The 25,823-nt window shown below is 37.1% G+C and overlaps 1 protein-coding gene and 1 pseudogene across 2 annotated transcripts in view; both read right to left on the bottom strand.

Moving 5' to 3' along the window:
* The window catches only part of ADAMTS3 (ADAM metallopeptidase with thrombospondin type 1 motif 3), a 278,234-nt gene that overhangs the window by 67,851 nt on the left and 184,560 nt on the right, over positions 1–25,823 (bottom strand). For both annotated transcript variants that reach the window (XM_040481522.1, XM_040481533.1), the window contains exon 5: positions 12–211. In XM_040481522.1, coding sequence (XP_040337456.1) covers positions 12–211 — 200 coding nt within the window. The remainder of the gene's footprint in view (positions 1–11; positions 212–25,823) is intronic.
* Positions 9,991–10,156, bottom strand: LOC121040560 (uncharacterized; annotated as a pseudogene).

Here is a 25,823-nt window from a genome sequence, read left to right as displayed (position 1 = left end):
TCGCTACTCACAATGTTCATCAGGGTGAGGAGGTAGTTTTGGACGTGCTCTTTGCCATGGAAGCGGACCACGGAGTCGTCCACCCCCAGGAGCACCTCAATGTTGTAATCGTTCTCTCCCGCGTGTCTGCGGCGCCTCGCTGCTTCCTTCAGCTGCTGCTCAATGCTGCTGGAAATAGTATCTACATCGTCAAGGCCTTCCAGATCCGACTCTATTAAGAAACAAAAGGAACTCAGGCATTTCAGCTTCCCCGACGGGACTTCTAACAGCTTTTTACAAAAAAGGAATCGTCTAGGGGGTCACTATACTCCAGTCACTAAGATGCTGCTTTACAGAATGTACACATGCATACAAGCAGACAGACTGTGCTGACTCAACACGGAATAGCAACACTGAGGGTAAAGTAATATTATTGTACGGGAAGCGCCATGGCCACACTGAATGTTCCAGACGAGAAGAGGGTGTAGTTTAGTCTTCCTCTAGCTGCATCATCAGTGCAGAGCAAAGAAAGTGGGGATACAGACAGAGCAGTTGTCAAGTAGTTATTAAATACATGGAGGTGATAAACAAAAAAATCATGTGTTGATAAGTTTAGAGTGATTAATTTAAGTCCCTATAATCCTAGGCTGGAGGGATGGAATCTGTATCACGTAAATTTAAATTTTTTTTTTAACATTTATTTATTTTTTGAGAGGCAGAGAGAGACAGAGCATGAGCAGGGGAGGTGCAGAGAGAGGGAGACACAGAATCGGAAGCAGGCCCCAGGCTCTGAGCTGTCAGCACAGAGCCCCATGGGGAGCTCAAACTCAGGAACCATGAGATCATGACCTGGGCTGGAAGTCAGTCGCCTAACCGGTTGAGTCACCCAGGTGCCCCTGTATCATGTAAATTTAAATTACTCCTTTTACCAGTAGCCTTAACTTAAAAACCAAATTAGAGCATGGCAACACAAGAGCATCTGGTGCTACAACTATTAGTCACAATATATTACTTTATTTCTTATGCGGATGGTTTTCTAGTGAATGATGCTAGGGAGACACTACAGGTCTCCACATTTGTACTGGGCATCATCTAGATAGCAGGTCACTTCAACAGCTATATATGTGACTCTGTGAGACACCAAACTAAGAAGTCAATCAGAAAATACCTTCATCCAAAGAAAAATAAAATAATAAACATTTTTTTATTTAATACAGTTGAAGCTATTTATTTTTTTTTATTTTCCAAATAAATCTCTCTCTCTCTCATACACACACAGGAAAGAGAGACACACACAAATATCCATATACATCTATCTATCTATCTATCTATCTAGAAAGAGAATGAGAGAGGCATTCTCAATTTCTAGTTATCTTGTTTATCTACTTTCAGCTTACCATACTTTTGGTGAAGAAAAATGTTTTTGTGAAATGAAAAATAAAATTTATCACTTGGAAGCCAAAACAAAAGATATTTTCCAAAACTGCTGGTACGAAACTGAAAGCAAAATTCATTTCCATTTCAAATATATATAAGCTGGAAAGGATTTTATTTTACAAACTGCCCTGATGCCTATAACAACCCCATACCTAAAAACAAGTTTGAAAGAACCAGTTCTGACTCATGGGAGTCTTACTTCATGCTTCACTAGGGCCTGTAAGCCATTTGAATCGGTGTCTGACATTAACAAATAGGCATTTTCCTCTCCACCTTTGTGGTTTTAGTAAGGTTGAAGGGGGAAAAAAAAGGTGTCTCTTGGCCGGGAAGATTGATGACCAAGCCCTAGACACATGGGATTAGAAGTAGTAGAAGTACAGATTTTACTCACACCCTTTCCACTACTAAAAAACACACAGATACACCAGAACTCTCCCTTGCAAGGATGGGCAAGGGACTACTGAGGTTTGAAAGCCATACTGTAATTCACTTTGACCCAAACCCAAATGCTAGATCATTAGCTGGGAATTTTCTTCTCATTGGGGAATCACACTGACTCCACAATACATAAATAGCTCTCACCGCCATCCACATCAAACAGAAAGTTTTCCTCAAAAGTTGTTTTTAAGCACTGTAACCCACATTGAGGGCAAGAGACTACACCTGCAAACAGCTTTACCTAATTCAACCTCAAGCCTTTCACACACTTGAGAAAGTGAAAGGTTGTGATAGCTAGTGTACAAACAGGAAACTCATACACGAGCTCCCAGTTCTAAAAATGGTTCTTTTTGGCAGAACGGCCAGTGACAGTGTCCAATGCAAATATAGTAGCAATGTCATCATATCATTAAGTCAGATGCATGAATGGAGAAGGCTGAATACTTATTTCAGAAAGACAGTTCATTCTGCTCTCATACACCTTTGGTTTGGCCTTTGAATCCCTCCTTAAATAGGTGGTTTTCTGGTAAGAGAAGAGAATCTCTTTTTCCATTGCATGAGGAACCTGGAAAGGAAGAAGAAAACCTTTTTCTTTTAACCATTGCCTTGATTCAGTCAAGAATACTCCTGTCCCTATTCCCCCCACTGTGCTGTACAGTGCTCTTTCTATGATTCCTAAAGTGAGTACCGTCAAACGTTTCAAAGAAAGACAGGGGAATAATTTCTGGCGTTTTTTATCCATATACACCAGCATTAATTACAGACAATTCTGAGGCTGTGAAATATCTTCACTCACAAAGAAATTTTCCCAGCATGTCCACTCTGTAAGGTAACTGTCATGGGCGTTGAAATCAGACATACCTGGCTCCAAATCCCGGCAGTGTCATATCCTAGCAATGTAAATTTAGTTAAGATGCCTAGCCTCTCTAAATCTCACTTTCCTCATCTGTAAAATGGGATAATACCTAATCTGCAGAGTTGCTATGAAGGGACGATTATAATAAAGGCACCGTGTACAGTGCTTAGACATAAGTGCTCAACAAATAGCATTCACTGTTACTACTATCGTGATGATGATTATGATTTCCCATTAAGAGAAGTCTCCTACACCTTTTATAGCTTTCTACATTTTATTTATATATGACAAATCAAATCGTGTTTTTTTAAATAGAGGTCAGAAAAAAAATTAGAATTAGTGAAGGGAAATCTGAACTGCTAATAACTTTAGAAAGAATAAGGGTAACAATATTTCCCGAAAAGCATAACGTTGGTACAAGGAGAAAAGAATCTAGAATGTTTACTTTCAGGTAAATTAGGATGACCCCCAATGGGACAAACTTGTTTAGTAGATTAAAAAACCTAACGCAAAACTGGACACAGTCTGCTTATAGATGGTGCTGATTTTCACTCAATGAGTATTTATTGAGTACTCACACATAGCAGACCCTGAGAAGCTAAAGAACCAGTTGGCACGTCCGTAGGTGTCAACTCTGGGAACCACAAAGTTGTACTCGATTATATTCAGAGTGGAGCTGAGTTTGTATCATGTAGTCACAAACCATGATATAGGCTGGAATCACACAATCTCTAGTTTAAGCAGATCTAGGCAGGATACAGAACATACCTGTGGGTAATAGCTTACACCTTTAGAAAGCTTCCGAGTTTAAAAGCTGACACATGCTTTGGCAAAATTTAAGATGCCTCTGTGTCTAATTCTACCATTATTTCTGTGCCCCATGAAATACAGGAACAGGAAAAATTAAAGGTGAGTATCATGCTAATCATGTCCACACTCACAACGCCCATCAGATCTGTTTACTGCAAAAAGGGGTGAGAAGAATCACAGAGAAGGCAATAGGCAAGTTCAGGAAGGGAAAGCATAGTTACATTTTGCATTGGGAGTAGCAAATTGGATCTGTGGTGGCACCCTGTTGGCATCCTCTTAAGTAAGTGCATCCAAGGTGACTGGAATGGCTGTAGCTGAGTTGGACAGCAGATAATGATGGATGTGATAACAGAATCAGTGGAAAGACTGGACATTTTTAAGATGAATAAATAAATAAGGCCCTGCAGTAGGTACAGTGTGCTTCATTCCAGAAAAGGGATGCTCATAGTACCTCTCAAGTTTCCCAGAAATAACAAAGTCAGTCCTTCTTAGTACTTAGAGTGAGTGAGTTTCACTTTTTCAAACGTTTTTGCAACTTACCTTTCAAGTTATTGATGTGAATTAATTAACATTTTGGGAACATTTTGATTTTACCCCTTTTTGTACTCCCTACCTTCCCAATTATTGTATGTGAACTTTCAACAAAGTAATTTTACTACAAAGCCTATGTTACTGAAGATATATAATATTTGGGGATGCATAGGTGACCAACTAAGGCAAAATAAATATAGTTATTTTTAGTGTTGAAGATAGGATTATTAGTGTTAAATCAGTACTTTGAATTTACCAAACAGATAAAGGAGAATATAGGTTGTTTTGCTGATTATGAACACTTCAGCTTAAGACATTTTCAGGATGGAATATGGCATATCTACATACCTAATCATATTTGCAGGAAATCTAAGTGTAGATTGGTGAAGTTACTCCCACCCCAAAAGAAATTCTATAGTCTAAAAAACGTCAGGAGACAAAGGCAAAATTAGAAAAGTACAAGTTCTGATCAAGTTCTGAATCTGATACAACTACATTAGGGGTTAAAAAGTAATCTCAAGCATACGGTGTCAGACTGTGATAGAATCATCTCTTCTCTATCCAATCTCTCCTCCCTAAGGAGAAGAATGTTAATTTTATTTGAGGTGGTAATGAACCCAGCTAAAAGTCACTCCTAGTCTCTCTTGGCACAAAGGACCACACGTGACTAAGAATAATTCAATGAGATATAAGCAGAAGTATTGCTTATACTTCAGTGGCTTAAAATGGCTGGTATGAAAGGCTTCCCCCAAGGCTCCTCAAAGGAATGTGATTCATCTTGGTAGATTAGACCTTTTGGTTCTTTACTCAGTATTCCTTCCTGCTTCCTGCAATGTAGACACGATGTCAGGCGTTCTATGAAGTAGCCCTACACTCAAGGCATGTGCTTAGTATGAAAGGGTAGCTATAAAAAAGAGATCTGACCCCACAACGACTATGGAGCTGGCATCCCAGCCCTGGACTGCCTAGCATCAGCCTTTATTACACATGGGGGAGAGCCCTTCCATCATGCTTAGGCCAAGTTTGAGTTTTCTTTTGTATGTCACTGAATCTAGTCCTAAGAGATAGGACACTGATGATAATTTTATTATGTAAATTCCTCATGCTTCCCTGCTCCATTTGGGAATGACAGTCAATATTTATGTGAATAAGTGGATGAGAAACTAAGGTTCACTTTACCAAAATGTCCCAGCTTTCTTTACAGCGCATCTACTTCAGAAAATGAGGAAGAAAATATTTCACAGTAACCATAAACATAGAATGAGTCCGTATGTATAAATTTAACATTCTTCATGAACAGAATACGGTTGTAAAAATGAAGTGACTGGGATGCTACAAGCTGGATTTTCCAATAGTAGGTGGAGATCCTAAGATCAGAGCTAAAAATAGGCATAAAATTCAACAACTGTCATATGTTAACATCAGAAGCAGAGAGGAATTATATTGTGTTGACCTGTTTACAACATCCAGTAGTGATTTTCCCATTGACATCTTTTTAAAAAAGTTATATTTTTATAATTCCTAAAAAGACACACTAACAGCATCTCTGTATATGGGGGGCATCATTCCACCAAGATATAAAATATTTCTGTGAAAAGCAGCTGAATCCTTCACCAACTAGGAAATTCCATAATGACAGTTCAAAGAACTAGATTCATGCCAATTTATGATGTCAATTCTGAAGTTTCATTAAGTAACTGTTGCTTTTTAAAAAAAAAGGAGAGACATTACCATGGAATGAATATTAGTTTCCGTGATTTCTTTTCCCCATAAGTTCTAATTCTAAAGTACATGTTTGCTTTTGTTTTCACTGACTACTTTAAGGGAGAGCATACAGCCTTTTTAATGGAAAACATCTTACCTTTTAAGTGAAAACAAAAAGATTTTCATGATTTTAGTTTATGGCCATTAGCAAACAAACAGAACAGAAAAGTCACCTCCAATACATAAAAAATTGTGACTTTTAGCATGAATCTCCTGTATGTCAGTTAAAATGTTTCAAGCTGCAAATAAAACTTTAAAGTGTTTTAAGGAATCAGGAAGCATATTTGTTGGCCTTACAAGAGTCCCAGAGGTCAGGGGATTCCTGAGTTAGTTTACTGACAGATCATCAAGTAGGCACTTTCCATCTTCTCATATTCAGTCATTCTTGGTGTATAAACTTTGTCTCCAGATTGGCTTCTTCCATTATTTCAAATTCGCAGCACCAATTCCAGCATCAGAGCCAGGTACAACAAATTGTATCTTCGTGCACATCTTTCTGAGGAGTAGGCAAAAATCTTTCCTAGAAGCCCAGTACATTTAACGATATGCTTCAGTGGCCAGAATTGAGTCACATGCCCATGTAAAAATCATTCACAGATAAGAGGAACAGAACCCCACGTAAGTCTTAGTCCAATCAGAAGTCAACCCCTGTACCCAAGGCTGGCCTTCACTGAAGATCAAGGGAGAAGGCCTTGAAATAAAACAAGAGAGGGAAACAGATGTCATACAGGCAACCCACATTGCCGAATTCTCCCTTTCAGATCCTCCTCTTCCTACATTTCCTAGTAACAATCTTCCGGTGGGCTCTTTTATTCTATCTTTGTTTGTATTAATGCAGGTTGTGTTTCATTTCCCTTACCTTTTTGCCTGGAGATCACTTCTGCATTCTCATGAAAGGTACAGCCCTTCACTACTCCCATGGTAGGGGATGCTCATCATTGTGGATTGCCTAGCCCATTCCAACTGTTTCTTGAATAAATCACTGAAATGTCTGTGTGTGGGCAGAGTTGTCAGACAAAATACAGTATATTCTGTTAAATTCAAATTCCATACAAACAACACTTTTTAAAATATAGGTATGTCCCAAATATCACATGGGATGTAACTAATACTAAAAACTTATTCAATGTTTATCTGAAATTCAAATTTAAATGAGAATCCTGTATTTTTATCTGCGAAATCTGGCAATTTTAGGAGTGGGAGAATCTATCTTTCTCCAAGAGGTCCACATAGTTATACAGATTTATGCCCACCCACTCCACCCCTATGTACTCAGCGCTAGCAGTGGGCATTGATGCAGGCATATGGACAAGTACTATATTCCATTTCCTTGACTCTAGTGATTGGTTAATGGATGGGTAAATGGTCTAAATCATACCAATTAAACTACGACCTAGGATTATTTTATTTGTAGTTACTAGGAAAGAGAAATTCCTTCTAGTAAGCTTGAAACTGGAAGAATAAAATATGGAGGCTGCTTGGGACTAGCACAGGGATAGTTGTTGACCTAAATTTAACGCAAGAAGAGGAAAGGGAAGATTACTAATGGAGAGAAGAATTTAACGTTCCATTGATGACTTTCAGCCACTGAATTCAACCATTCTTAAAACCTTGGTCTTTTCAATTTCATGAGTCAATGAACTATTGCCACCTCATTTTCTCTCTTACTAATTAAAAAAAAAATTTGTTTTTGCTTACAATTGTTTGATGTTAGTTCCTAACAACTGAAACTAAAGGAACCTTGATAAATAAACCCATCTATATGCTTCCTACTAGAGTCATCACTTGTCCTCATTTTCCTTCCCACTCTTCTTTAATAAACTATTCTTAGGCTACATCATCATTTGAAAAGGTTGACATGTTCTGTTTAATCTCCAAAATTAATTATTTTATTCTCTTTATCTCACTTGAAATTAAGGGCTTTGCTACCAGTGATCTGTTTCCTAGTTTGTTTCTTCTGTTGCTCTTACTCAGCTAAAACTTAACTTTGAAAGGCAGGACAGTTTTTTAATTTCCAAATATTATCCCTCTGTACATTGAATAGCATTTTAATTACCATCTCTCTTTTCTTTTTGACTAAATCATAATCCCTCTTACTTCTGGTTGTGTAGCTGACCTCTACTAAATCCAAGAGTAGAGGAAGGAGTCCCCACACTCAGTATACTGGAGCGTATTCTAGCAATCTGACACTGCTAGAAGTTAGTTTTCCAAGTAAGCTCAAAGGAGAGAGAGAATTCCATTTCACAGATGCCAATTTCAAAGCTCAAATTATGTCTACCAGATGCCTCCTATGTGCGATTTCTTCACTTAAGATTTCCCCGGAACCCTATTTGAGCATAGTAATTTTTTTTCCATCTGGAACCAGTTAATAAAAATTAAACAAGTCATTATAGCCAACCTATGAATATTAACATTTGCCATAATATTTCCAATAAATATGTAAAGAACAGGGCGTGGGCCTGCACTGTTCTAAACACAGAGAGAATAACAGTAGACAAAACAGACATGGAGCTTGCCTGCACTGAACTGACATTCTAGAGATAAGAAAGATGAAGCAGGGTAAGAAAAGTCAAACAGGATAAGGGGAATAAGAGTGAAATGAAGAAGGCACAATTTTAGATAAAGGTGTTCAGAAAAAGATAGAAAATGGACAGAGATCTTGTAAAGTGATAGAATGAGCCACATGAATATCAATGTTATATTTACGTGATACATAGATAAGCTTTTTATACATAAATGTAAACTTTTAATCTATATTTATATTATATATCTCTTAGTATGAGTGAGGCTGCATGGTATAATACAGAGAAAATCACAATAAATTCAGGAATATACCAGGCAGAGTTTCCCACAAAGATCCATGGAACCTGTGAATATGAGGAAATATCACTCCTCTGATTATGTTATATGCACAGCTGAATGTAAAATAAAGGCATAGGGGCACCTGGGTGGCTCAGTAGGTTGTCCGGCTTTGTCTCAGGTCATGATCTTGTGGTCTGTGGGTTTCAGCCCCGTTTCAGGCCCTGTGCTGACAACTTGGAGCCTGGAGCCTGCTTGGAATTCTGTGTCTCCCTCTCTCTCTGCCCCTCCCCTGCTCACTCTCTGACTCTCTCTCTCTCAAAAATAAACATCAGGGGCGCCTGGGTGGCTCAGTCGGTTAAGCAGCCGACTTCGGCTCAGGTCACGATCTCACACTCCGTGAGTTCGAGCCCCGCGTCGGGCTCTGTGCTGACAGCTCAGAGCCTGGAGCCTGTTTCAGATTCTGTGTCTCCCTCTCTCTGACCCTCCCCCATTCATGCTCTGTCTCTCTCTGTCTCAAAAATAAATAAACGTTAAAAAAAATTAAAAAAAATAAAAAAATAAAAATAAACATCAAAAAAATAAAAATAAAACAAAATAAAATAAAATAAAAGGCATTATCCAGGTGGGCCTGATCTAATCTCGTAAGTCATTAAAAGTAGAAACCTTTCCCTGACTGGTTGTAGAAGAGAAGGTAAAAAATGTGAACTGTGAAAAGGAAATGACATACCATTGTTGGCTTTGATGATGGAGCGAGACTGTGCAAGGACCAGAGACAGGTATCTAGCTGCTGACAGTGAACTCCAGCCATCAGCTAGCCAGGAAATGGGGACCTCAGTCCCACAACAACTGGAACCTGAATTCTGCCAACTTGGTGAATGGGTTTGGAAGTGGATTCTTTCCCATCACCTCCAGGCAGGAGTTCACCCTGGCTAGAACCTTGATTTTGGCCTTGTGATAGCTAAGCACAGAAACCAGTCCAGTCACCTGGGATTCTGATTCACAGAGCTATGAATTAATAAATGACTATTGTTTTAAATCACTAAGCTCTTGGTGATTTGTTATGCAACAACAGAAAAATAATACAGAGAACAGAGCTCTAGGCCCAGCTCTACTATGCTTCATTTGTTTGATCTGGGAAAGATGCCAAATTTATCTGAGCCTCAGTTTCCTTATCTATAAGATAAATGAGTTGTGCTAGAAGATCACTAAAATCTTCTTCCTGGCTAAATTTCCATAATTAATCATTGGGCCATGACTTCCCTATTTTAGATTATTAAAGTTGCTTTCTTGATCATAAATGATTGATCATTCTTATAATTGTTGCTAAATCCTTGGTCAATGATATGATTCACAATTAAAATATATTTTACATGGAAAAATGCATTACACCATAAGACAAACTGCATTATGATATAAATGCTTCATGACAATGTAGAAGTCTAGTAATTTATTACAATAAGACATAGTCTTCTCATTTACAATGTAAGCTGATAAGAACAGATACTACACTTGATCTTAGCTAAATGGCTGAGAAGCAATTCGTTTGCCATTTAAAGATGAGCACAGGGTGTTCATAAAGTCTAGAGGCATAGTCAAATGTACATAATATCATCAAGGACATCTTTGGTTTCTTCTCTGAAAAATAAAATATTATCTATGTTTCCATATTTTATAAACCACCTATAAAAGATTGGGTAAATGACATATAGATTATTTAAGTATTTACGCATCTACAACACCAACTAGAATTTATCCTAAGTGTTTAAAAATTCACTTTATGCCTTTTTATTGTGTTACAACAGAATTATACTATGCTACCACCAATAAATTGTTACCAAAGTAGAGTTATATAAACATGGAATGAAAAATGCACATTACCCATAAAATTAAACTATTGAAGTGATCACCTACATGTATTTAACCTGAAGTCCTATGATCATTTGAATAATACTGACCAGTTTTAACTTACGTTCAGATGAAAGGTTATTTTTTTAAACAAACTGTGATTTATTTATACTCCACATCAATAAAAAAGAACAAACTATGGGTACACAATTAATACACAGAAATCAGTAGCATTTCTTTACACTAACAATGAAGTCACAGAATGAGAAATTTACAAAAACAGCACCATTTACAACTGCACCAAAAAGACTAAAATACCCAGGAATAAACTTAACCAAAGGTTAAGGACCTTAACCTAGGTGAAAGACCTATACTCTGGAAATTATAAAACACTGATGAAAGCAGTTGAAGATAACGCAGATAAATGGAAAGATATTCCACACTCACGGATTGTAAGAATTAATATTGTTAAAATGTCTGTATTACCCAAAGCATTCTGCAGATTCAATGCAATCCCTATTAAAATACCAACAGCATTTTTCACAGAACTAGAGCAAATAATACTAAAATGTGTATGGAACCACAGAAGACCCTGAACAGCCAAAGCAATCCTGAGAAAGAACAAAGCTGGAGGTATACAATTCCAGATTTCAAGATGTACTGCTAAGCTGAAGCAATGAAAACAATATGGTACTGACACAAAAATAGGCACATAGATCAAAGGAACAGAATAGAGACCCCAGAAACAAACCCACATTCTTATGGTTAATTTATGACAAAGGAGGCAAGAATATCCAGTGGGGAAGAGACAGTCTCTTCAATAAATGATGTTGGGAAAACTGGACAGCTACATGTAAAAGAATGAAACTGGACCACTTTTTTACACCATACACAAAAATAACCTCAAAATGAATTCAAGACGTAAACGTGAGGCCTGAAACCATAGAAGTCCTATAAGAGAACACAGGCAGTCATTTCTCTGACATTGACCATAGCAATATTTTTCTAGATATGTCTAAGGAAAAGGAAACAAAAGCAAAAAAACAAAACAAAACAAAACAAAAAAACAAACTATTGAGACTAACCAAAATAAAAAGTTTTTAAACAGTGAAGGAACCCATCAACAGAACAAAAAGACCACCTACTGAATGGCAGAAGATACTTGCAAATGGTATGTCCAATAATAGGTTAATGTCCAAAATATGGAAAGGTCAAGTTTATAATCCTATCATATAGAATCAATATTTTTAAGACATAGAAATTATTGCAAATTTAAGATAAATTATGACAGAACAGTATTTGCTATCCAATACTATGAATGGAACAGTGTAACTCCTAACACCAAAATAACATTATCCAAGTTATATTTAATAATATGGCATATTTTGCATTCAGATAAAATTGTTGGGCCATTCCTAATGTGAACTTCCACTAAATACACTAATTTGCTAAAATAAAACTATTCTTAGTCTAACAAATAAAATACACAGAGGAAAGAAATATTGTTATATTTACATTTTAGCCATATAAATACATGTCTATTATACATTCTCCCACATAGTACTGATCGTGTGGAAGCAAAAAACTCGAGTATATTTTTATATCTTCTGCTTTTGTAAACATATGAAATAGTTTTAAGAGCTGTTTTAATGCATTGTTTTCTAACATTTCTGACACTTATGGGTCAGTTTTGACTGATTGATTTTTCTCATCGTTATGGGTTGTATTTTCCTATTCCTTTGCATACTTGCTAATTTTGATCAGATGCCTGACACAGTGAATTTCACCTTGTTGGTTGCTGGATGTATTTGTGTTCCTATAAGTATTCTTGAGCTTTATTCTTGGATGCAGTCAAATTACCTCAAAACAGTTTGGTCCTTTCTCAGGTCTTGCTTTTAAGATCAATCAGAAAGGACCAGAGCCATGTTCAGCTAGAGCTAATTATTCATCACTACTGAGGGAAGCCCTCTCTGTGTGCACTAGCTAATGCTAGGTCAATTAGGAGATGTCCCAGTCTGCAGAGTTTGAACAAGTATTATTCCCAGCCCCATGGAAGCACGGCCACAGTTACCGCTAATCCCCTCAGGTGGTTCTTTTCCAACTTTGCATAATTTCCTCACATATATGTGCTGATTAGGACTTGACTGAATACTAGAGGGGAACCCTTTCAGATCTTCAGGATTCTACCACGTATAGTTCTCTTCTTATAGTTTGGTGAACTCTGGCCACCTTCATCTCCCAGACTCTCAGCTCTGGCATCTCCACTCCAAGTGCCTGTCAGGCTCAGCCTGGTTGTCCTTCCGTAAGATTCAGATTAAAACCCCTCTAGGAAGTAAACTGGGGTAACACTGAGGCTCACGTCATTTGTTTCTCACCTCTTAGGGATCCCTAGCCTTCACTGTCAGGTATCTGGTACCTTGCAAACTGGTGTTTCATATTTTGTTCATTTCTGTTTTTTTAAAGCAGGGGAGTATATCTAATCTTTTTTATTCCACCGTGGTCAAGAGCAGAAGTTCACTTAATTTGGTTTTGCTAAGAACATATGGTAGTTTAGAAACTTGGATTTATAGGCATGTTACTCTGTAATAGGACTTAGAATTCTCTCTAGCAATTCAGCTTTCCCCAAATAGCTTTCTACACACATTTACTTGGACTTGTGGAATTAGCAGTGAAATGCTCAGTGTAAAACCCTGACAACACTCTTTTAATTAAAAAAGAAATCATACTCTTCTAAGACATTAAATCTCCTTGAATATGTCCTTGCAACATAGGATATCATATGTAAGCAAGAGACATTTAAGGTTGAGCAGCATTCAGTAGATCTCAAAAAAATATGTATATTCTGTTCACCTTACTCCTAAAACAATGTGAACTCCTCTGCCCATTAAAAGCTGGCTGATGAGGGCGCCTGGGTGGCACAGTCGGTTAAGCGTCCGACTTCAGCCAGGTCACGATCTCGCGGTCCGTGAGTTCGAGCCCTGCGTCAGGCTCTGGGCTGATGGCTCGGAGCCTGGAGCCTGTTTCCGATTCTGTGTCTCCCTCTCTCTCTGCCCCTCCCCTGTTCATGCTCTCTCTCTGTCCCAAAAATAAATAAAAACGTTGAAAAAAAAATTAAAAAAAAAAAAGCTGGCTGATGAAACAAATAAATGAACCATATATTCTTCAGAGAGTGTCGTTCACCTATGTGAGAGAATGTTAAAAATTACCCAAGGAAAATTCATGGATATTCTTTGCCAAGGACTTGGGAGTCTTAATTACAACACTATTTTCACTTTTATTTTCAAGATGAATAATACATGATGAACTGATAATTTCTTTTAAGCTAGTAAGAAAAATCTCATATGGTAATAATACCTGTGATTTTCCTAGCCAAGATGAAACTTTCATAGTTACACTTTCATATAAAAACTCCTGTTATGATCAAATGAAATGTATCCTAAGCTGACTGAGGGATTTCCCTCAGGATAGGGTAACTAGGAAGAATGTGTGTGTGATCTTTAGAATTTTCCCTTTTCCCCTCACTGTGGGCATTCTTCATCTATAACCATAATAGATGTGATCAGAAATAATATATGGCCATAGGCATGACTGCATCATACAATATGAAGTAAATTCTGCACTTTCCTCAAAAAAAAAAAAAAAGCTGGCTGAGCCAAGAGGTACTGTAAATGTGTTTATAGAAGGAAACTGACGTCCAAGAGTAGATCCCCTACCGCCCAGAATGCTGCTTGTTACTTAACACAAACATGGAGAGAAATAAAAAACAAAAAACAAAACTAAAACCTTAGCAAACATAGGCATCACCTTACAGTCCAAAGAACGCAATGTTTGAAATATTCACTGAAAATGTTTTGCACTGAGTTTTAGAAAGAATTATAAACTAGGTTTTTAAAAACACCATATTTAGATGAGAGAAAATTGGGGGTGAACTGCAGGAAGTCATGTTACAGTGGTGAAGGCAAGATGTAAATCTTTTAAATCAGGGCTCACTGTGGGACATTTCCTAAAATCAACAACAAGGGCCTCAAGAAACGGATAAAACTGCTCACTCAAAAAAGAAATCACCTTATGAACAGGAAAGTGAGGTCTTTTTGCATTTTTAATTCAAAAAATCTAAACACTTGTGTGTTAAGCTCAAATCAAGGAATGGCATAGTTGATGGGTTAACATAGATGTAGCGAAAACATTTAACCACTGACTGTGATCCAAGCCAATAAATACCGATATTTTCTTCAACTATTAGATGGGAAACCCAGACAAGTCTGTTTCTAAGTGAGTGTGAGTTGATTCCATCTCAACTCATTCAGTAATTTTGAAGATCTAATAGATTGGTAATACAAAAAGAAGCCTCGCAAAATGGAAACACTAGGATTATTATCAAAGTCTCATTACCTCTTTCCCTCTTGCCCTCTTTTCCTTCCTTTCCTCCCCTTTTCCTTTCTCTGCTCACTCTCTCTTTATTTTCTTGCTCTCCTCCTTACTTCCTTGCACCCATCTATTCCCAAACATTTCTTGAGCACTTTTTAAGTATAGAATCTGACCTAGCCTCTGGGAATAAAAGGTGAATAATCTCAGTTCTTGTCATTGAGGAAGCCAAAGTGTAATAGCAGTGGAGAAAGATATATAAACAGATACTTTAATACAAGGTTAGTAGGTAACTGGAGAACCAACTTACTCTACTGGAAGACATCTGAGAGTATTTCAACAGAGGAGGTGATATCTGAGCTGGATTTTAAAAGACACACAGATGTTAGATATATGGAGAAATAGAGAGCACCGTTCCAGGCAATGACACACGTGCACCAGACCAGAAAAGAAATTGGGGGAAGAGAACTTCAAAGGAGATGGAACAAAAAGTAAGTGAAGATTTGTGTTGAAAGATGTGGTCACTAAGGGAAGCTGAAGCGAGATCATGAAGAACCTTAAATATTTTACACACAGGCTTAGAGCTGAGTTTGCTGGGGTGGTTCAGTATCATGCCTGTTATCCTGACATAAATAGGAGCAGTGTTTTCTTTTACTCTCAGATGTGGCCTAGTTTGAACAACAAATCAGGTGGGCAGCTTACTTTCAGGCCTCTTGATATCAGAATGGGATTTTTTAGAAGGAGGGCTAAAGCTATAGAATTCTCCTTTGTGCACTTCAGTTCAATGGCAACAGAGAGACTGTAATAATAGGCTTTCCACGCTGTGCTGCAGTGATCTTTCCTAGGTGTGCAAACAGGGATGGTGAATAGGATCATTTGGCAGTCAACATCCATTCCAACCTCCTCAGGTTATCGACATCTGCAGAAGCGGGGAACTATGTGTCCCAACGTGCTTGCAGCCAGGATTCCAGGTGAGAATTCGGTTATGTCAGCTAGAGTGAGTTTTAGATTCAGGAGCGGCAGGTGTGGTTGGGGAGATACTGTGGGACCACAGTCTAGGCATCCTAGGTCTAGTTGTTGGCCGTGTGGAGGCTGTGAGGAGAGTGCATAGTGAGCAGTAGCAGCAGTTTGCTGTCCTGGGAGAAGTCTTGGTCCTTGGAGTCCAAAGGTCCAGTGGCAGCTCCCTCATCCTCCCCCTCCCTGGCCTGGGCCGCAGCAGCGGCTGCCCGGGTGGACCAATCTGCTGTATCATTCTGAGAACTAGTCCAGGAGCTTAAGCCTGGAGGCCACTCCTCCAAACCTTCCAACAATTTAATGCACACCTAATTCTTTATATTAAATCGTTTCATGCTTAAAATAGCTAGTGTGGTTTCAATTTCCTGGAACTGAACCTTGACATATATATGGTAAGTTATTTAACAAAACCGGGCCTCAAATCCACAGCCGTGTAGTAAGAGGGCTGGGCTATTCAATGATTTGCAAGACCTCTCCTACCTCGAAAATTTGCTTTTGTGATTCTGTAATTTTGTGAAGTTTGCCTAATCCTCCATTTTTCCTCTCTTGCAGCCCTCAGGAACTGCTTCCAACCTGGCTTCTAGCTTACATTTCCATATAACTATTTTACTAAGATCACTATGAGTATACTTTCAGTAGTCAGAAAATGCACCAAAAGTCATAGGATGCATATCAGACAGTCACTCATTCATTTAACACACACTTATTGATTACCTATTAACGCCAGGTGCTCTTAAACAATATTTTATAAACTCCTTGACCTAGTCCAAGCATTTGCTTAGACAAAACATCCCTGGAAGTATATTTTGTCTCTGTCTTGTTTGCAATTTGATAATAACTTTCCTCCCCAAACTCTCTCCCTTCTCTACCCCTCTCCATTCAGGGCTTCAGTCAGTGTGCTATTGCTTCTTTGTAGAAACTGACCTGAGTCAAATCAGGATTTCTTTTCCCTTGTCTCTAGACCACTATCTCTATTTCCAGCCCATTTTGTTGTCCTTAATAGGGTGAATCATCACACATTCTCTTCACTGATGTAGTCTTTCAAATCCACATTTTATTCCTCTCCACTCTTTTTAAAAAAATTTTTTTAATGTTTAATTATTTTTGAGAGAGAGAGAGAGAGAGAGAGAGAGAGAGAGAGAGAAAGCGTGAGTGGGAGAGGAACAGAGAGAGAGGGAGACTCAGAATCCAAAGCAGGCTCCAGGCTCTCAGCTGTGGGCACAGAGCCTGACACAGGGCTCGAACTCACAGACTGTGAGCTCATGACCTGAACTGAAGCCGGGTGTTTAACCAACTGAGCCACGCAGGCAGCCCTTCCTCTCTACTCTTAGTATTCTATATGTCTCTTCAGGTGGTCCTTTGCTGGACCTCACCAATTGGCTGAGAATTACCCAAAGCCCTTTGTTTACATATTCCCTTGGATAAATCATTCAGTCATCCAGTTTTATTTATTTTGAGAGAGAGAGAGAGAGAAAGAACAAGAGCAGGGGATGGCAGAAAGAGAAGGAGAGAGAGAATCCCCAGCAAACTTCATGCTGCCAGGGCAGAGCCCGATGCAGGGCTCGATATCACAAACTATGAGATCATGATTTAAGCTGAGTCAAGAGTTAAACACTTAACCGACTGAGCCACCCAGGCACCCCAGTCATCATGTTTTAAAACCTTTTTAATCCTTAAGTCACATATCCTGAGTTATAGAACATTTCTACATTGCTGTTCCAGTGCTTTCTCACTATTATTATTCTTAAAGTATTAATTTATCTCAACATGATCATCCTTCAACACTCTTCTCGTACTCCTCTCCAGGCAATCAAAACTCTGAAGTCATTTTTACTTTGCTTGCTTAACAGGTCATTCCCAAATTCTGGTAATTCTTTCTACACAATATTAGATTTGCCATTCTATCTACAATTCCGCATTCAATATCATGTCCCAGGTTCTGTATTGGTCTCTTCTCTTTCCCTATTTTCTGTCTATACCTATCCTATGTTTGGCCACTTGAATTATCTCCTTTAAATGTTATCACAAGAGCTTTTGGTAGTCAAATTTCCCTTCCTCATGAAATCTAAACCTTTTGTCAGTGGCCAAACTTTTCACGACCTAAACTATGTATCTCCTATTGTAGTCTGGTTTCATTTTTTTCTCTAGAAGAGTTAACCTAATTGTCACTACACAGTCTACCCATCTCTGCCATATTACTTGTTTCATCAACCTGGAATGTTGTCCACCTGAACTAAAAAATATCTCCAAAAATCCTTAAAGGCACTGATCAAAATGTTTCCTGTTCAAGGATCATTTCATCTGACTCTAATTAATAGCAGTCCCAGAGGACTTTCTACTAATGTTTGTAAAGCCAAAGCTTAAAAAAAAAAAAAAAAAAAGTCTTGAAGGATAAATTTATGTGCTGTTTTTTCTCTTATTCAATGAATGTCGGAGTAAGTCCTTGGTAAAGCAAAGAATAGTCATAGATAATACAACTCACCACAGCACGTAAGTGCACATAACAACAAGCCTGAAAGCTAGGTATGCATTGCACACTATCGGTTATAGTTCTGTTATTCTCACACAAGAAGCATATGCTATATGAGAATTATCTTGCCTTATCCTATTTACTTTGGAATTCTTTTTTTATATTGACTCCATGGTATTGCAGACAGAGGGACATAAAGGTTCTTGAATGTAGAAAAGTTTTGTGATTAAAAAACCTAACAATTAGGGATTGCATCCATTTTTTGTAAACTGGGGAAATGTGCTTTTTAAAAAAAGTAGTCCAATGAGCTTGAATACATTAAGAGATAAATACATGTTTGTTAAGTAAATGAGTGGGTGAGACAACAGGTAAATTTTTTGAGTTTAAAGAAATGGGAATAGAAACAGATCATAACCTATCAGTGTGTGCACAAAGTAGAAGAATGGAGAAAAAGACATAATAAATGTTACTGAAGTTTCTGATAGTTCTAGAAATAACACCAAAGAATAACTGGAGACAAGTTATACATCCAGGAATAGGCATACAATTAAATAAATTGTATCTTATAATACACAGAGGTATACACTATAATATTACATGATGCTATAGTTCATGTACATATATGTGTCTAACATAGTTAGTCCTCATTATTTGTAGACCTTTATATTTGTGAATTTTCTTATTCAACAAAATTTATTTGTAACCCTGAGGTTAATATTAGCAGTGCTTTCTCAGTCATCTGTAGACATGCACAAAGTGGCAAAATTTTTTTTCAACAAAGCAAGAAAAGAAAACAAAAAAATAATCATGATTTATACGGGAGAAATAAATCTGTCACTATTTCCAGATAACATGATTGTGTTTTTAGAAATCCAAAAGAATCTACAGATCAACTATTAGAATTAATAAATGAATTAAGCAGGTCACTGAATACAAAGCCAAAAATATCACTTGAATTTTATATATTAACAGCAAAGGATGAGAAATAAAATTTATCAAAAATAAAAAATAATACCATTCAAAAGCATATAAAAAATCAAAGTCTTAGGCAACTTGAACTAAGATGTGCTAGACCTCTACACTGAAAACTATGATCATTACTTAAAGACAATAAACTGCAGAGTTGGAGAAAATATTTGCAATACATATCTGACAAAGTATTCATATCCAGAATATATAAATACTCCTACAAAATAATAATAAGACAGGCAATTTAAAAAGTGTTCATTTTGTGCATTTCACAAAAATAACAGTCTAATAGCCAACAGGTGTATATAAAGTTTCTCAACATGTTTAGATATCGGGAAAAACAAATTAAAGCCAGATAAAACATACCTGCTACGATAACTAAAATTAGATCTAATAAATAAAACTTGACAATCCCAAGCATTGGATAGGACTTGAATCAGTTGGAACTCTCATACATTGCAGGTGGGAATGTCAATAGTACACTACTTTGTAAAGCATTTAGCATTATCTACTGAAATTGAATATATGCATACTCTAAGACACAGCAATTCTACTCTTGTGTAAAAACTAAACAGAAATGAGTGCTTATATGTATTCACCATAGTACACACACAAGAATATTCATAGCTGTTCATAATAGCTAAAACTAGAAAGTAGATTGGATGAATAAATTACGATAAATTTGTGTGATAGAACAGTATAGGGTAATAAAAAACGAACAAATTGCTACAGCATGCAGCAATGTGGATTGACCTCTTAGAAGTAATATTTAATTTTTTCTATGTTCATTCATTTTTGAAAGACAGAGAGAGACAGCGCACAAGCAGGGCTGGGGCAGAGAGTGAGGGGGACACAGAATCCAAAGCAGGCTCCAGGCTCTGAGCTGTCAGCACAGAGCCTGATGCAGGACTCAAACTCACGAACCGCGAGATCAGGACCTGAGCAGAAGTCAGACGCTCAACTGACTGAACCACTCAGGTGCCCTTAGAAATAATATTAAGTTACAGAAACCAGACAAGGGGCGCCTGGGTGGCGCAGTCGGTTAAGCGTCCGACTTCAGCCAGGTCACGATCTCACGGTCCGTGAGTTCGAGCCCCGCGTCGGGCTCTGGGCTGATGGCTCAGAGCCTGGAGCCTGTTTCCGATTCTGTGTCTCCCTCTCTCTCTGCCCCTCCCCCGTTCATGCTCTGTCTCTCTCTGTCCCAAAAATAAATAAACGTTGAAAAAAAAAATAAAACATATAAAGAAACTAGACAAAAAATAATAAATACTATATGATTCAATTTATATTATATATATTAATTTCATGAAAAGGCCAAAATACTCTGTATCAATAGAATTCAGAATGGTGGTTACCTTTGATGGGGTACCTTTGATTACCTTTGATCTCCTAGGAGATCATACATGGGAAGGTTTGGGATGGTGGCCATATTCTACTACTCAATATGTATAGTGGTTACTTTTGTAAAAATTGAGCTGAAAGCTTAGGACTGAATGTTACTGTATGTGTATTATAGAACAAGACAAAACTACAATAAATAAAGCAAGCTTTCAACATAAATCTATTCTATCACATGTTAATGCCTTGTTTGACACAGTATAGAAATATGAAACTTGGGAGAACATAAAAAATCTCTGAAGGATGTAATATAGCAATCTAAATTGATGCAAAATAATTTATGCATGAGTGCCAAAAGACCTCCCACAAAGACTGCCTTCTTTCCTCCCCAAAAAGTGACTTGATAACAAAATACTTTAAATCAAGCCACACAATGTAGTTCCTAGGGGGTGGAATGTCTGGTTAACGTAAGCCTAGTAGAGTACACAGGACATTTGCCAGATTTTTGTCAAAGAATGTCTATGAGATCATTCTTCAACAAGGGCTCCCCTCCATATTCCTGACATGATATAAACTGCTCTGGTATTTATGTATGCTGGACACTCCTTTAGTATACTTTATAGGTTTTTAAATAAAACCAGCTGGCACTTGAGCTAACCTTGAGGAAAAAAAAAAAAAAAGATTTCTCTGCAGCACACTTGTGTGCATCAGAATCACCTAAGTCTTAGGGTCTCCATCCAGACATTTTACAGCACTTGGTTTGCAAAAGGCCCTGGAATCTGCATTTCAAGAAGCACTCCAAGAGACCCTGGGTCAAGTGGTTTGGCTCATACACTTATGGTATCCTGGTCTATACTATCATATCAACTATTCATTTTCAGTGAATTTGCTTATTTCAAAAATATAATGTCTTGTCTCTATGTGAAATTAGTATGGATGATAGAACTTAATGCAATAAGCAATAAGCTATATATGTCCTTTTTATATATGTCCTACTATAAATCCTTTATCTGCTAGTTAGATTTCATCTTTCTCAGTCACATCAATATAACAACATTAACCTATTAAATAATCAAAGAAGGAAAGTAACTGAAATAATGCCTTTCCATATTAATTAATAATTATTATATGCATAGAATGACTTGTTGCTATGTAAACTATTATTTTTTCTTAATGAGAGGCAACTCAGACTTGGACCAGAGCTATCTGAATCTGCTAACACATAAATTCAGGATTAAAGGAATTCAACCATTTAAAAGGCCAATGTGCACTATTAAAATATAGAAGAGAAATTATAAAGTGAATTTACCTAGGCAAATGAAAGACAGAGGTGAGAAGCTTTCCAAAAGAAACAAAAAGAAAAGAGAAAGAGAAAACAGTAAAAAAAAAAAAAAAAAAAAAAATAGAGAAAAATCTGCCAGACTAAAGAGACTAGAGAGAAATAAATAACCTGCAATTTAAATTGGGTAGTGACTAGATGAAAATCAGAACATTGTGGTTGTTTTACGTGAGAGAGCAAAACCTTACTAGGAACCCATGCAGAGAACATGGTAGAAAATAGAAAGTATAAAATTCAACAAAATTAAGTTTTACTGCTGGAAAAATAATGTCTTAAATAAGGAACTAAGAAAAAACAAAACAAAGTCAAACAGTAAACCGGGTTAATATTATTCATATTATGAGCCTTGGGAAATGCCCCTGACTTTTTGCTTCTGCACCAATATGAAAAGGAGATACCATGCCTGAGACCCACCCTGGGCCTCCAGGTACCATCACACAAATCATGAATGAAGGTTAGTGAATTGTTTTGAGTTTCTCAAGATACAATGTATAGTTATTCAGACTATTGTGCTTTTGATTTAGACCAATTAAGTGAGTTAACATTTTAATAACATTTAGTATCATGAGCATGAAAAATTAAGCAAAAAATATAGTGAAATATACTATGGGGAAAAGGCCAAATGAAAAAAATACATACATAGTTGCTAAATCTTTCAGTGAAAGAACACAATTACTTCTCCCGTGACCCCCTCCCCCCATATTGCTATTGGATACCATTTAAATCTGAAGGTGCTAGAAACACAAATAATTTATTTGGTTTAATAATAACATTATTGAGGATATCACAGCAATGCTGATGAAATACATACTACCTACCAAGCACCTAAAAGGTTAATTAAATGAATATACACTCTAACTATTAGCAATTATATCAATCTTCATCCATGTTACCACTCTAATACAACAAACACATTATCAATCAATTATCATCACGGGTAAAAACAAAATAGTCTTTTATCTTTGAGAAGCTTAGAAAATTAGTAAGCCACAGTGAAAGACTGAGTATTATCATCATTAGGATTGATTTATATATAATTAATGCCTACTTTTTATTACAGAATTATAAAGACAATTATTCTAAGGGGAGGAGGACAGAAAAATGGGGCAAATCATTATCCCAACTTCCAATGTGGAAATGGCAATTGCAGCTTGCTGATCTCACCAAGTTATTTACATGGGATGATGATTTTTATTTATTAATTTACACTGGAGGATGATTGGATGTCCAATCCTTTTTTTCACTAGGGTAAGACTATAGATAGAATCACTCAGACTGCCTTGATGGCCTTTGCTTTTATTTATCCCTGAAGAGTCCATGTATGTGCTACAATTGTATGACAATGCCTTATGCTGTCAATGGATTTTTTTCCCCCTGTATTTCCTACTCTCTGACAGTGACCAATAGGGCAATCACAATGAAGCTTAAATCAAGCAATGTTGTAGAGTGCTGAAAAGGATATACATGCTCAACCCGAAAGGCCATGGTCTCATAATCCTACAGGACTTAACAAATGTCAAAAAGAAACTTCTTTTTAAAGACTTCCATCTTCCTAATTTTTGACTGCTTAATATAGCAAAACACTTTGTACAAATACAATTATCTGCTTGAATGTCTTCATGTAAGTGAGGATATCTTTCATGAGAGACTGAAGAATGTATGTTTTTTTGTTGATATTCAGTTTTACGCAAATGAACAAGCATTACCAAAGAGAAGAATGTCAGTGTTTTTCTGTATGTATGAAATGCATTGACACACACACACACATACACACATACACAACACTCACACCAGATTAAAAGATTGCAAAATATTTATATTTTCCTTATTGGCACCTCCTCGACTTTCATGCCTAAGATATTTTCTTCTGTTGTTTTTAATACTAATATTTAGATTGATAATAAAAGATTGCTAATGGAAATTTTCTTTCAAAATGTATTTTTTTAATTTTTTTTCAACGTTTTTTATTTATTTTTGGGACAGAGAGAGACAGAGCATGAACGGGGGAGGGGCAGAGAGAGAGGGAGACACAGAATCGGAAACAGGCTCCAAGCCATCAGCCCAGAGCCTGACGCAGGGCTCGAACTCACGGACCGCGAGATCATGACCTGGCTGATGTCGGACGCTTAACCAACTGTGCCATCCAGGCGCCCCTTTCAAAATGTATTTTAAACATAAATACTATCAATCACCTCTATTTTCCCTCTTTGGTATAAAACAAGCATATTCTATATTTACTGCAATGAAAGATTTATCTTCAAAATTCTAATTTTATTTTTCTTTATTTAATATACATCTCATTAACAACAAAATTAAAACTTTATTGTCTAACTCCACTGTAACAGTTTTCATATATTAACTTAATTAATCTTCAGAGCAACCATATGAAAGACTATTGTCTCCATTTTAGAGATGAGTGAAATGAGCCACAGATACAGCAAGTTGCCTAGAATAACACAATTAAGTAGAAATGCACTGTGGGCAAGTCCACAGTGATGTATGAATGAATACAAGGGATTAATAAACATGAAAAAGTTCATAACACAGACTCGTACATGCATGGACTCACAGGAAAAAGAGAGTAAAAGGATATATAGTGAAAAAAGAATTTATTTTTTAAAATTGTTTATTTTTCCCCCAGTTTTGAGTGCTATTATAACCAGAAAAAAAAATCAGTAAATGCTACACAAAAGAAAACAAATGGACAAAAAGATTTATGTGCAAATTCTCAAGAATCTTATGTAATATACACAAGAACATATGCTACCTCAAAGAAGTTGTTTTTTTAACTCAATAGCACTTTAAAAGTACATCTGCCTTGCACTTTCTATAGATACTTAAGTTTCTGTTTGTTTTGCCTCTCCCCCCCCACCCCACAGTTCTGCTAACTTGTTGAGGAAATGACCATGATTCATTCCCATTTGCATCCACTGTGCCTACACAATACAAGGCCTGCCACGTGTAGGGAGGCATTCAGTAAATGGTGGCTGAGGAATTTCATACTTGTGGGAGCAAAAACACTAAGAACAATACTATCTTCTACCACATAAGAACAAAATTGTCTCAGAGGCTAATAACTACCAGATATGACCTCATAATTGCATAAAGATACACCTAGCTGGGCTGTCATGAGGAAAGCAGGTTATCAGGTTGAGAAAGGAGAGACATTTCTAGCACAGCTGGAAAATCACTCAAATTCCAACCTCTTTGTATTTCTGCTGAATATTTTACTCATATTTGACGACATCTTTTTAGAAAACTTTCCCACACCACAATGTCACTCATGTTTCCCATAAGTTTTTATGCATGCCTTTATTATATGTATAATAGAGCTACCTTATAGTATTATTTGTGACTATTTTATTTGACTGCACTTGAAGCTCCATGAAGGCAAGAAGTGGGCCAGTATACATCAGGACCACTGCACACAATCTTGCAGGCTGTGCACTGCACAAGGGCACCATATCTAGAGATGTGATAAACATCATGGATATCATAGATTAGAATATTTGTATCAACAATTTTCTGGTGTGACAATAAAATTTCTTTTTTTTTTTTAAGGTTTATTTATTTTTCACAGAGAGAGACAGAGCATGAGTGGGGAAGGGGCAGAGACAGAGGGAGACAGCATCTGAAGTAGGCTCCAGGCTCTGAGCTGTCAGCACAGAGCCCAACGCAGGGCTCAAACCCAGGAACCACAAGATCATGACCTGAGCGGAGCTGAAGTCAGATGCTTAACTGACCGAGCCACCCAAGCGGGCCAACAATAAAGTTTCTTGAAGAAAATGTCCTTTGTTTTCTTATATTCAAAGGTCCTAGAACATAAAAGGTACCCAAAAATTTTTATATAAATGAATACACCAAGA

Source organism: Herpailurus yagouaroundi, unplaced genomic scaffold, assembly GCF_014898765.1.
Source record: "Herpailurus yagouaroundi ecotype Mexico unplaced genomic scaffold, PumYag 28, whole genome shotgun sequence".
NCBI lineage: Eukaryota > Metazoa > Chordata > Mammalia > Carnivora > Felidae > Herpailurus > Herpailurus yagouaroundi.
The sequence above is the reverse complement of the archived record's forward strand: the minus strand, read 5'-3'. Positions and strand labels throughout refer to the sequence as shown.